We start from the raw sequence: 12,750 nt of genomic DNA on the forward strand, positions 1-12,750 counted from the left end.
ATGGTCTACGTTGTTATTGTTTAAAACTGTTTCCCATGCCTATCCTGTCAGCAAAAGCTGAGGATAAAGAGGGAAGAATCGGTTTCCTGAATCTGGTGCTTGTACTACCCTTGAAAGGATGGCACTGGGTATCAAACCGTAGATGCGCACGCTACAGCAGCCGATTTCCACCCAGGAAAAAAAGCTTGGCAATCACATGGATATTTCTGGCAATATAACCCTTAGGTCACATGGGGTTTTACACAGCCCATTTAAACACCCAACTTCAACTGGGGCATTTAAATAGCAAAGTTGCTGGGTTTGGTAGCTCTACATGGCTTTCCAGACCAGGTCCTTTGGCTTTAAGCCCTTTCCATCATGTGACTGCTCCAAGGCAGCTGGGACAAGGGCTGTTTGCCTGGCGCCTGTGGGATGGGGCCGTCTCCCGCCCCCTCGGAGGGCAGAGCAGAGATATGCCCCCATCGCACTCTTCCCCACTCAGGGCTCAGTTCTCCCAGGGCCTGCCCGCCCGTCCGTCGCCTCGGAGTGCCCACGCTGAGACCCGAGCCCTTGCCTTGCAAGGCCAGGCCTAGCAGCACCCTCGCTGAAGCCCAGCAACCCCCCAGGCGGTAGGTGGAGAACAGACCCCGACCGAGCCTGGCTCTCAGGGCGGCCTCCGTCCGGCTCCGGGATCCCCTGGGCCGCACTCCGCCTCAGGCCTGTCCCGGCCCGCGCGAGCACTAACAGCTAGGCCTGCCCGCAGCCCTCTGGTGGGGGACGCTGCTCTCCCCTCTCCTCCTCCGCGCCGGCCGCTGGCTCCAGGGAGGAGCAAGGCGATAGACGCCGGGGCCCGGGCCCGCGCCGCCCGCTCTCGGGAGCCGTGGGGGGACTGCCCTCCGTTGGCGGGAAGACCAGGCCACGCCCCCTGCCCGCCCTTGGTTACGAATCAACCAATAGCTAGCGCAGGTAATTGAAATTCATACCTGAGATCCAATGGCGCACAGCAGGGCGCGTTCCTCGCGGCCGGGGCCTGGCTCCCATTGGGCGAGCGGACGAAGTCCGCGCAGAGGCACCCAATAGCGCCGCGAGGAGGTCACGCCTCCGGGAGAGGCATAGCCAATGAACAAGGCGTGAGGAACCAGCCATCCCGTCCCTCTCTCTATATAAGGTGGGCCCGGGAAGGGCTGCCGCTTTCGAGGTGCTGCCCGGACTCGTTGCGCGTCTGCTGCTCCTAGCGCTGCCCGTCGCCAGCCCAAGTCATGGTGAGGAGGCTGCGGGCCTGCTGGCGCCGCTCCGCATGCTGAGGCGGCGCGGGGAAGGGCGGGGCGGGCCGGGCCTGCCCGTCCGCGGCGGGAGGCGCGGGTCCGCCCCGGCCGTGAGCCTGGGGCGGGGGAGGGGGGGGCTGGGCTTCGCGCCGGGCCGTGCTCCGGCGGGCCCCGAGCCGCGCCGCCCCGCCCCGATGGGCCTTCACGGTGTCGCGTCCCGCCGTGCGGCCTTATCCCAAAATGGTGGCAGCTTTCCCGAGAACATGGCGGCCCGCGGCGGGGCGGTTCTGCCCGGTGGCGGCGGGACCCTCAGCCCCGGCCGGCTGTGAGGCGGCGGTGCCCCCGGCCCTCCGCCCTGGGCGCGGGCAGCCCCCGGGGCCGCGGTGGGGCGCGCTCGCACCTGCGGGCTTGAACAGCGCGGGGGCGCTGGGTGGGGGCGGCCATCGCAGCGGGGTCCTGGAGCCGCGGCCTGCGGCCTCTCCTGGCCCTTACCCCCGCTGGAGCCGGGCCCGGCTGTGGCCTAGGGCGGGGGTTGGGGAGGGGGCCGGTGGGCTGCTGGTGGACTTTGAGGCAGGCTGGGCAATAAAGCTGAGGTGGAATGAGCTTGTGAATGAGGAGTCCGCCTTGAGGGGATATCTGCGGGGTGTGATAAAGGCTGAGACATGGCGAGGAGGACAGAGATCAGCCGCAGCGATGTGCCGCACCAGCGGCATCTGTCAGTTGGAGGCTGGGACAAGCGTGAGGCCTTTCTCTTCGTGGGCGTTTTACCCTGTAGCTTTTCTCTTTTTGAAAGAGATTGTGGATGTTGGAAGGTTGTATGGGTTTAAAGCAATGTAGCAGACTGCTTCTGTAGAGTTGTGAATGCATAAGGAGTATTTGTTGAACTGAAAATAGTTAGACATTAGAATATTGGAGGGATGTGTTGATGTCCTTATCTTGTTTTTACCCTTCTGTGGGAGGCTGTTTATGGTCACACCTTTAAATTAAGCCAAATCAAGAGAGTGAATGCAGTTCCTCACCTCTGCGAGGTTGCAGTTTGCCTTGAGTCTTGTCCTAGGGAAATCCCGTTCCTCGCTGTGGTATGCTGTTGAACTTGGGCTGAGCTGGTACAGCCGTTCTTATGAAACTTGTCTTTTCATCAGCTTCACAGAGATGGAGCTGTACTTCAAGTACAGTGCTGGAGAGAACAAGGCAGCTAGAACATGGTCCACCACTACAGTTGAAGTGAGCTGGGCTACTTCAGCCTGGCAAAGTACAGCAAGGGGACACCTCATAGCAGTCTGCAGCTAATGAAGGGGCAGTTACAGAAGACAAGCCAAGTTGGAGCATCATACAGTAAAAGGAGATAAATAGATGCTGAAGAGGTTCAGGCTGAGTTGGGAAGATTCTTGGAGTTTTCACTGAAGCTGGTTCCATGCTTGAGAACAGTGGGGGGGAGAGCATTTAGTGTTAACTACGTAAGGATTCTGTGTCCTTCCTGACTTACGGCTTGAAAGCTGCACTTAGCCGTAGTACATATTTAAACCTTACTATGAGACTTCAATCAGTGATGTGTAAAAGCCCAGAGTTGCAATAAGTGTGGCAGTTATCTTTTGCCTGTCTTTACAACTTGGAGATTGTATTGTCAAGGCTCAGACTTTGTTCTCTTTAGTGTTTTTGATGCTGTAAGACTCCTGCTGTGAAAAAGCTATGCAGAGCAAAATAGGCAGTCTCTTAGTGTCTAATAAAGGCTTGTGTTTCATTAGATAGCCACATACTACTTAAAAGTACTTGGAGTTGCAGGAGAGCAGTTGAAAGAGACCTCTCAAAGGGGCTAACAGGAGCACCAGGCCAGGTTTTTGTCACTGACTTTGTCTAGCCAAGTTCTGAAAACTTCCAAGGAGGGAGATCCCACCTCTGGTGGCCTGTTCCAGGGCTGCACCACTTTGCTGGGGAAGCTTTTCCTAACACCCAGCCCCATCTCCCAGCGGCCTGTTAACATCTGACCTGAACCCTCCTGCAGAGCAGAGGAAAGGCTTGGTGTGCTGGAAGTGTTGCTTCTTGTAGCTGGGCACGTTGTCTGCCTTATTGAGGATGAGAATGCCCTGCTGAACATCCAGGGTGGTGTCTGTGGTAACCCCCAGGATCTTTTCAGTGGGGCTGCCTCACAATTAATTGTTGCTTTGTACTGATGCAGGGAGTTACCCTGCCCCAAGTGCTGAACTTTGTAGTTTGTCAAAGTGAACACACTGTGATTTTTTTTTTTAACATGGCATCTGTAGGACCTGGTCTGTGGCTGTGTTGACAAAGTTGTACTTTCAAATACTTAAATTCTATCTTTGGAATGTGAATGATTGATTGCTCTTGCTTTATGTAGTTTGAAATAGTGGTGCTAGTTCATTTGATGCTGGAAAGCCCATACATAATCTGACATCTTCCATACATTCACCCTGCTTGGCCATGCTTGTCCCTACACACTTACTTTTGGTGACCTTCCCTGGCTGCTTAGGACCTTCACTACAAGGCTTAGGTCATTGATAGGACCTCAGTACAGGAGAGGTTCCACACTGAAGTGGTGGTATTTCTCTATTCTTTTTTTCCCCTCTTGCTGTAGAAGAATTGCAGGCTGTCCTCCTGCTTTCCTGAAAGGATGCCTGCTTCATTGCCATGGCCTTGCCTCTTGGCAACAGTGCAGCCTTGGTAGGTTGCATGCTGAAGCTGCTTTTTCTGTCACCTTTTCCACAACTGTGTAGGCTGGCTGTTCTCTACTATTGCAGTACCTTGCCAAGCCTGGTGTTTCAGCTTGGAAGCGATGGAGTTATGATGAATGGCCTTGGAGAGCAGTGTGGCAGCAGCTTTAAGTAAGGCTGGTTGCAGAGGGGATGCAGATTGCTCTTCTGGAATCTGTATATCTGAACACACAGCTTGGACGGAGAGCTGAAAAACGGCAGTTCTCAGCTGTTCAGTGCTGTGGTTGAGGACACTTAATGCTTTTTTGGCAAATACAGATACTAATTCCTTGGGGCTCCCAAGGAAATTGAAAGGACAGTGCTCTTGCTTTTCTGCATTGACTATTGATATGGACTAGGCAGTTCCAGGTCCTGCTTATCCTGGAATTTCAGGGGACAAAATTCCACCACCCAGTCATAGGGTCTGAACATCATTAACATCGTTATATGACTGTTACTCAAAATCATCCTGCATGCAGGCTTTTTCTAGAGTGTGCCTAACTGTAACTCAAAATCAGAAGTTAAATATGAAATGCCACGGATGGACCAGGAGTCTGGAGATAGTTTCATTGTGGTTTGGCTTTTAATATTCAAAATCCTATGCTGAAATAATGAGGAAGCTGAGTGTGTGCTCTGGACATCAAAGGCAACTTGGGAATCCATAAATTGGTATAAATAATCCTTTTGCTGACATGAACTATTCTCTACATAGCTTAAATGAGGTAGTTTTTTCTAGTGTTAAAGGAGTTTAGTACTTTGCATACAGCAGTGTGATGTGAGGCCTAATGTTCCATATTTATGGGGTGATACTAAGGGGTTTAAGCAAAGTCTTTCTTACATAATGGCAAAGTTCCCTAAAGTGATCAAGATAATATCTTTTTCTGATTTTTATGGGTATTAAACAAAATGGCCCTGGGTCTTGCAGAAGGGTTTGCACCCTCTAGTGGCTGTGCTCCTGGGGCTGGAGTTCTGATGGTGATGCTTTTCTGGATGCTTAGGCCAGTGACAGGTGTAGTCATCAGTTTTTCTAAGTGTTCAGTGTTTCCTATGGATATAGGAGATGTCTGAAGGATTTGGAAGAGTTGGTCAAACTCTTCTGTCTGGCTGAGGATAGGAAGAACAAGGATGAATGAGTATGTAAAAATGACAGTGCCTAAAAGGGTCTTTCTGGGTGGAGGAGGATGATGACTGAAAGAGGCTTTTGTTTTCTGTTGTATTTTGGGGCAAATGCCCCTAACACCAAGACAATAAGGCCAGTGTTGTAATAGCTTTGCAGTGTGGGAGTTCAAGCTGTGTGTGCTGAATGTTTTCTAAACAAGGAAACTGCTGTTTCTGCTGAGTGATCCAATTTTTTTTCTCCACACAGCGTGAGTGCATCTCAGTCCATGTTGGTCAAGCTGGTGTGCAGATCGGCAATGCGTGCTGGGAGCTCTACTGCCTGGAGCATGGCATCCAGCCCAATGGTACCATGCCAAGCGACAAAACCATTGGTGGAGGTGATGATTCCTTTAACACATTCTTCAGTGAGACCAGTGCAGGAAAACATGTCCCTCGTGCTGTGTTTGTGGACCTTGAACCAGCAGTAATAGGTAAATACAGTGACCTCTGTAAGTGGCTGTAGAATATCCCGTAGGATTTGATTTAACTTTTTTGACTAAGGGATCCATTTCTCTAGTCCTGCAAAATGCTTTAGGGCTTTAATTTTTTTGCTGCATAAAGCTTGCCTGTAGCTTCCTAGTGATGGAAAATACTTGGCTTTATATTCATTGAACTGGCAAATGTGCACTCTGGAGCTGTAAAAAATTTAAGTATTACCTTCTGCCAGCCTGTGGAATTAAATAGGTCTTCTGAATATGCCTCATGCTTTTGCTATGCAAGGAACTAGTTATTGTTTCAAGAGGTTATGTGGCATAATGTGTACAGCAGTCAATAGAAAACTTTTAAAAAGATGTGATATGTATCATTAAGCAGATTTTTTTGTATGTTGGAATGATTCCTGTGCTTCCCAAAACAATCTTTTATTCTCTGTAGCTTGAATGGTGCTTGCAGAAATGAGTCTCAATTGCTAGCCTAAACTCTGGGACTTCCAAACATGCAGTTTAACTTCCTGTTGTCTTATCTCTGAACAACAATCCACTCTTAACCTGAAAACTACTCCTATCCCAACCTCTGGCAACAGGGGCTCTTAGTGTTCTGATGTGATCCCATGCATCAGCCCCTGACCAGTCCTTTCTGTGGCATTAGCTACACTGACAGCCCAGTGTGAGCTCCCCAGCTCTACAAGACCCTTTTCCCTTTTGTTGTGGATCTTGGTTTTGCTCTCACCAACATGTGTGCTGGAAGTAATTCTACTGGAGCTGGTTTTGTGGCTGTCTTGTCTTAAGTAGTGATTTGGGGCTCTCACAGAAGAGTGAGGTCTGTTGTCTGTGCTTGTATCTTTCTGCAATATGTAAGAGGTGGGAAGGGGAATGAGTGACTAGGCTTAGCCTACTCCTACATACCCACCCATACACTGGGTCTGCTAAAACTTATTTGCATTGTAACACTCCAGACCACTTTCTGTGGATAGTACAGTAGAATGAACTTCTGCAGGAGAGCAGAAGGCTGTTGAGCGGGTTAAGGGTGGGAGTGCTGGACTGAACTTTGGAATGAGCCAAAGCACCCTTGGCTGTACACTAATATTCCTAGGAGCTGTTGCAGGTCTGGCTTTTTGTTTTCTTGAGCCCTGTGGCTGTTGCTTCCTCTGCTGCTGGCCAGGTGGTGGCTCTAAGCAACCAGAAAAGGCTAAGAAATAAGGTGAGGGAGAACAGGTGACAAAGTTCTTACCTTCCCTCTGGGGGTGAGTAGCTGGGAAGTGTTGGGACAAATGGTAAAAGATGGTGTTCCAGCACTTGTTAATGATACAGCTGTAGTATGGGGAGATGACAAAAGGTTGTCCTATGAAATACTTGGCAATACTAAAAAAGTTAGACTTTTTTTGTTAAAGGTTACATGAGCCTTTCTGGGGGCTAGCCTTCTTTCTTTATACCTGCCCTTCTTATTTGAAAATTATTGATCCCATATTTCCTGGGCTCGGCTGGCATAATTCTAACTACTTATGAAGAAAAATATTGTGCGTACAGCAGCTTTGTAGCTGCCACGTGTGTTCACCAGGGATTTCTGGAGCTTCCAGATCAGTGCTGTTCTTAGTGGAAGCAGCAGGACTGCTGTACATGTACACCAGCTCTGTGGATGTGGTGGTAAAATACCATCAGACTTTCCACCAAGAAACAGCACAGTAACATGTCTGGGAATTCAACACAAGTCTTTAAAAATCTGCCTTGGACTTAAAACCATGAAAGATAGCATGTCCAGGGGAAAACTTGGTTTAGCTGTACCCTAAAGTTTAAATTCTTTATTCTAGCACACGTTCATAGTCCAATGATGGATCCTCCTTACTTGTCAAGTTTTGTTACTTCCCCAAACCATCTTGACTTGTTGCCCCTACCAGCTATGGGTTTTTTTTAGGTTCTATTTTTTTCCCTTTTACCCATATTTGACCTTTATAATTTGGGGTGGTAATGCAGAAAGTCTTAAATGTATGTGTTTTGAATGGTAGACTTCTCCAAATTCTCATTTTGGTGCAGTCTTGGAAATACTTGAGAATATCGGTTTGCAGGCTGCAGTGCTAGCTGATCAGTCTAAATTGGCTCGAATAGTAGCTGTATTTTAAATCTTGAATTTTACTTATCTTTGTCTTCCTGACTCTTTTTAAGATTAAAAACAACATGCAAGCAGGCAACTTAATCTGTAGTTAATAAAGCTGTCTTTGCATTCCACCTGATTTTAATTAAAGCATACAGTACTGCATTAGCATACAACTCAGGAATGGCTTGAGCTAAACCAGAGACAAAGCTATGCCAAGTGTCTTTATACCTTTCTGGTAGGACAGAGCCTTAGCCTGCTTAGATATAAGTGCATATTTCTGATAACTAGTGGAGATCTCCAAATCTGTAACTGCTGGGAGATGCTGTGTGTTCACTTGTGTGGTTACTTTATAACACAGCCATTTGTGCTGGAGTTTACAGCACAGTATTTGAATAACTGAATATTTCTACAAGAGCATCTCCTGTTCCTTCTGAACATTTTTCTGTACACTTGGCAGAAAGTACAATTAAGGGAAAGTACAGGGTAAGCAAGCAGTGTAGGCTCTGACTGCCCACAGCTGCAGAAGCAGTCAGGCAACATCCTGGGGGGCCTGGAAAATCCGGGGGGAAGGCAGAATTTCAGATGTCGATCTGCAAAGTGGGCCTTAAATTGTCTTAAACTGTGGAAGAATGATACTGCTGCTACAGTCCAGTTTTTAAGTTGCTCTGGCAGGTGAAAAATTTAAACTTGTGTAAAATGGGACAGCTTCTTAAGCAGTAACTTCATTTCTCTTAGGTATTCAACATTTAGACTGTACTAAGTGTTGTTACCTACTGATAGGTAGAAATCAAGCTGCTTTCTTTATCTCAAGGGTTTTAGGTACCTTATTCTGGACACCCTCAGGAGTTTGAAACACGTGATCTACATAGAAAACTAACTTCTTATAAATAATATTCCTCTTGTCTCCCCAGATGAAGTTAGGAATGGGACATACAAGCAACTCTTTCATCCTGAACAACTGATATCTGGTAAAGAAGATGCAGCAAATAACTATGCTCGAGGTCATTACACAGTGGGGAAAGAGATAATTGATCTAGTTCTAGAGCGTATCAGGAAGCTGGTAAGACTTTTCTTCACTGAAGGCTCTTAAACATCTACTTTTATCCTGGTTTACAGGATTTGGAAGTTAGGCTATCAAAAATGCATAGCCCTATATATTGTGCTTTAATTTATTCTGTGGTAGGAGAATCTGTGGACTTCGTCTGCATCTGGTTTTATTCTTAGCCAGCTGAGAATGGTTGGATGATTCCTGTCAGATATGACTTAGAGTGGCCTAAAATGCTGATGTGGTGTCCAAAAATTTATAAGTTTCATGTTCAACTTCAGAAAGCCAGGACTGAGAATTAAGATTTGCATAGTTCCTGCTGGAAAAGGTCTGATGTCTGGCTGTGACTCTGGCAAGGAAGTGTAAATAGGAGCATTTGCTTGTGTGGTTTAGACTGTTTGCATTTCCTGCTATTATAATTTCTGAATTAATTTTATGGTAATAACAGTAGAAAAGAAATACATCTCAGTAAGTTGGGATGTTTCAGGCTCCCTGGGTACTTTGATCACGTGGCAAATTCTATGAAGATGTCAGCTTAGAAGGTTAGAGTTTCCTTCTCAGAGCTGCTAAGCATGTACTTTAACAAATCTGTTTCACAAAGGTAAGAAGTTATTGCACAAAAAAATCCAGGGTATAGCTCTGGTCTTTTAATACAGAATGCTAGATGAGTGTTACTGAAAAGTACCTTTTGCAGATCAAAACTGGTATTACTATCAACACTTGGCTGCCACTGTCTCTAATTAAAGCTAAGATAAGTTTGCAGCAGGCTGTACTTTGACCTGAAAAACATGGTTGTAATCTCTTTTTACAAGCTGTTGGAAGTTCCAGTCAGTCCTGGGAATCAAGCTAAGTGCTTGTGAGGACAGGGCAGTCTAGTTTCTTCATCTGAGAAGACTAAACTGGAATGGCAGTGTAATACACTTTGACAGCTCCATTCCCTGAACTGAGTTACATGCTTGCAACTTTTACAGGATTATTACAGTAGTTCTGGAACAGGAGATTGCTCCACTTTTGTGCAGGTAGAGAATGCCAAATCAGTATAAGGGAAAGGTGATCTGCAGTTCTTTGACTGTTACTGCTTTTGGTCATTGTTAATGGCTTTGGCCTGAGAACTGGGGGTAGAAGTTTTGAGGTAGTCATTTGTAGTGGAGAGGTCACCTTCTAGTATGTAGGGGGATTAAAATAGCCAAGAATAGAGTGGGTTTTTTGAGACACCTTCTTGATTATTGGTGGATGAATTAAACTCAGTATTACTTTCCTGAAGCTTGAACAGTTGGTATGTGTCAGAAATTCAGAGTTCTCTTGAGCTTGTTTTGGGATTCTTAATGTCTACACGATTGCTTTAACACATGTATTTTCTCTTTCAGTCTGATCAATGCACTGGCTTGCAGGGTTTCCTGATTTTCCACAGCTTTGGGGGAGGCACTGGGTCAGGTTTTACTTCTCTGCTGATGGAGCGCCTGTCAGTTGACTATGGGAAAAAATCAAAATTGGAATTTGCAATCTACCCTGCACCTCAGGTCTCAACAGCTGTTGTTGAGCCATACAACTCCATCCTGACTACCCACACCACTCTGGAGCATTCAGACTGTGCCTTTATGGTTGACAATGAGGCAATCTATGACATTTGCCGTAGGAATCTGGACATTGAACGCCCAACCTACACCAATCTCAATCGCCTCATTGGTCAGATAGTCTCTTCCATTACTGCTTCCCTCAGATTCGATGGTGCCTTAAATGTGGATCTTACTGAATTTCAAACTAACTTGGTGCCTTACCCTCGTATCCACTTCCCACTGGTAACATACTCTCCAATTATTTCGGCAGAGAAGGCCTATCATGAGCAGCTCTCTGTGTCAGAGATAACCAATGCTTGCTTTGAGCCCTCCAATCAGATGGTGAAGTGTGACCCTCGCCATGGCAAGTACATGGCCTGTTGTATGCTGTATCGTGGGGATGTTGTCCCCAAGGATGTCAACGCTGCTATTGCTGCTATCAAAACCAAGCGCACAATCCAGTTTGTGGACTGGTGCCCTACTGGTTTTAAGGCAAGTCTCAGTTACATCATAATTTTTTTTTAGATGCTCTGTAGGTACCTGGTTTGTATTTTGGAAAATGGAGGCTTAGGTTCTTATACTAAGCTCTTTTCTTGGGAGTGAAACATTTTATTCAACTACTGTTGTCTGACTTCTTTGATTAGTCATGTCAGATGTTCAAGAGAAACTCATGGTCTCTTCTGCTTTTCGTGTAGGTTGGCATCAATTACCAGCCACCAACAGTGGTTCCTGGGGGGGACCTAGCCAAGGTGCAGCGCGCAGTGTGCATGCTGAGCAACACTACAGCCATTGCGGAGGCGTGGGCTCGTCTAGACCACAAGTTTGATCTGATGTATGCCAAACGTGCCTTTGTTCACTGGTATGTTGGAGAAGGGATGGAGGAGGGGGAGTTCTCAGAGGCTCGGGAAGACTTGGCTGCACTTGAGAAAGATTATGAAGAAGTGGGCACAGACTCGATGGATGGAGAAGATGAAGGTGAAGAATATTAAGTGCAACAAAAGTGAATTCCCAGTCTTTGCTACTTTACTGCCTCTTCAGTAGTGGTGTAAATCATGTCAAATAATTGGAATAAACTTCTTTAATCAAGACACCTGGTAGTGTCCAAACACTGTGTACGTTCACTAACTCTATGCAGTAGTCGGTAGTCCAGGAAGTCCCGAGAACTTCTCTCTGAGAAAGATAGCATGATTATTTTATTCAGCTATAGTTAGACGAGTTCTTGTCCTTAAGGTGTTATTTAAAGAGCTAATAGTGCATATTTCCCCCCAGAATACATGACTAGAACATGTTGAGCTTTTGCTGAAAAATCAGTTAGCTATGTTTTTTCTCAAGGCTCTAAAGCTGGTGTCACAAGAAGCAACAAGAACTAACATTGTATTTCCCTTCAGAAAAGATGCAACGACATCTTTAAAACCAAAGGCTATTTGAATTAGTTTTCTCCTATACTTAGACTTTGCATGGGCTAGTAACTTAGATGCAGTAACATGGAAGGGGAAGAGATGTCCAGAAAGTGTGTGCCATAGCATGAGGAACCTGCCACTTCTCTGTCAGAACTTAGTGTGGTTGTTGCCCTGGTGTTGCTTTGTCCTCCCACAAAAGGAACCGCAGTCCCTGTCTGCCAGTTCTCTGTGGAGCCAGTCTTTTGCCTGGGGCTGGTCTGGACCAAAATCTCTGACTTAGCTGGCCAGGGTCAAATGCTTATTTTCCCTGAAACATTCTTTTTCAGAAATAATTAGTCCATTGGTACAGATGGGAAAATTACCATCCCTCTTCATTCCATGTAAGCTCAGGTAACAGGAGAGGTTTTGGCTAATCAGGTTATCATGAGATGTGGACAGCCTGTGTCTGAAATGTCCAACGTGGTCTGAGTGGAGGCTTGGGGGGAACAGGGCAGTGATCCACAAACAAAGTAACTTACTATTTTTAACTCTGTCTTGGAGCTGGGTGACTGAGGAATCTCTCCCACAGAAGTAGTAAAGGTGGAATAGTCAAATATGTTAAGATGACAACTGAATGTGATTATGGGATACCAAAGTCTCACCCCAAGACTAGATTTGAGCTGGAGAATTTTTTCATGTCCTGGTCCTGTTTCAACCTTACGTTTTCTGGTTTAATAGCAGAGTATGATTCAGGCAAGCCTTGAAGCCTGTGTTAGCTGGTGAAAATGTGCATACCTGCTTAGCTGGAGTTTTAGCTGTGGTATGAAAAATGCCTTAACTTCCTTTTGTGTGGAAACCTACAGTAACTGGGTAATGCTGCAGTATTTGACATCAACTCAAAGTGGGAACCTTTCCCTAACCTCACTTGTAACTGACGTGGGTGTACTTGTTCTTCTAGATGGGTGTATCACTTTTAAATTAACAGGCTGCTGCTGTTGACTGAAGGTCTAACAGAACAGCCTGGTCTGTGAGGGCTGGCCAGTAATTCGCTTAGGCTGAAAACCTGTTTGTGTGCTTGCAGGCATTGGGTCGAGTTGATCTGATGAGAAATTAACTTACTGTAGATGGAAG

General features: G+C 46.5%; 1 protein-coding gene across 2 annotated transcripts; it reads left to right on the top strand.

Annotated features, from left to right (window-relative positions):
- Nucleotides 1-1,116: 1,116 nt before the first annotated feature.
- Nucleotides 1,117-11,330, top strand: LOC102059038 (tubulin alpha-8 chain). 2 transcript variants are annotated; one of them, XM_005447219.4, is made up of 5 exons: nucleotides 1,117-1,241; nucleotides 5,319-5,541; nucleotides 8,551-8,699; nucleotides 10,052-10,732; nucleotides 10,936-11,330. In XM_005447219.4, exons 1-5 carry the CDS (start codon nucleotides 1,239-1,241, stop codon nucleotides 11,227-11,229), a joined length of 1,350 nt encoding a protein of 449 aa, XP_005447276.1. In that variant the 5' UTR covers nucleotides 1,117-1,238; the 3' UTR covers nucleotides 11,230-11,330. The 2 variants fall into 2 exon arrangements, with proteins under 2 accessions (XP_005447276.1, XP_055584347.1); XM_055728372.1 differs by having other exon boundaries at nucleotides 1,131-1,147.
- Nucleotides 11,331-12,750: the final 1,420 nt, after the last annotated feature.

The sequence above is a fragment of the Falco cherrug genome, chromosome 16, assembly GCF_023634085.1.
Source record: "Falco cherrug isolate bFalChe1 chromosome 16, bFalChe1.pri, whole genome shotgun sequence".
Taxonomy (NCBI): domain Eukaryota; kingdom Metazoa; phylum Chordata; class Aves; order Falconiformes; family Falconidae; genus Falco; species Falco cherrug.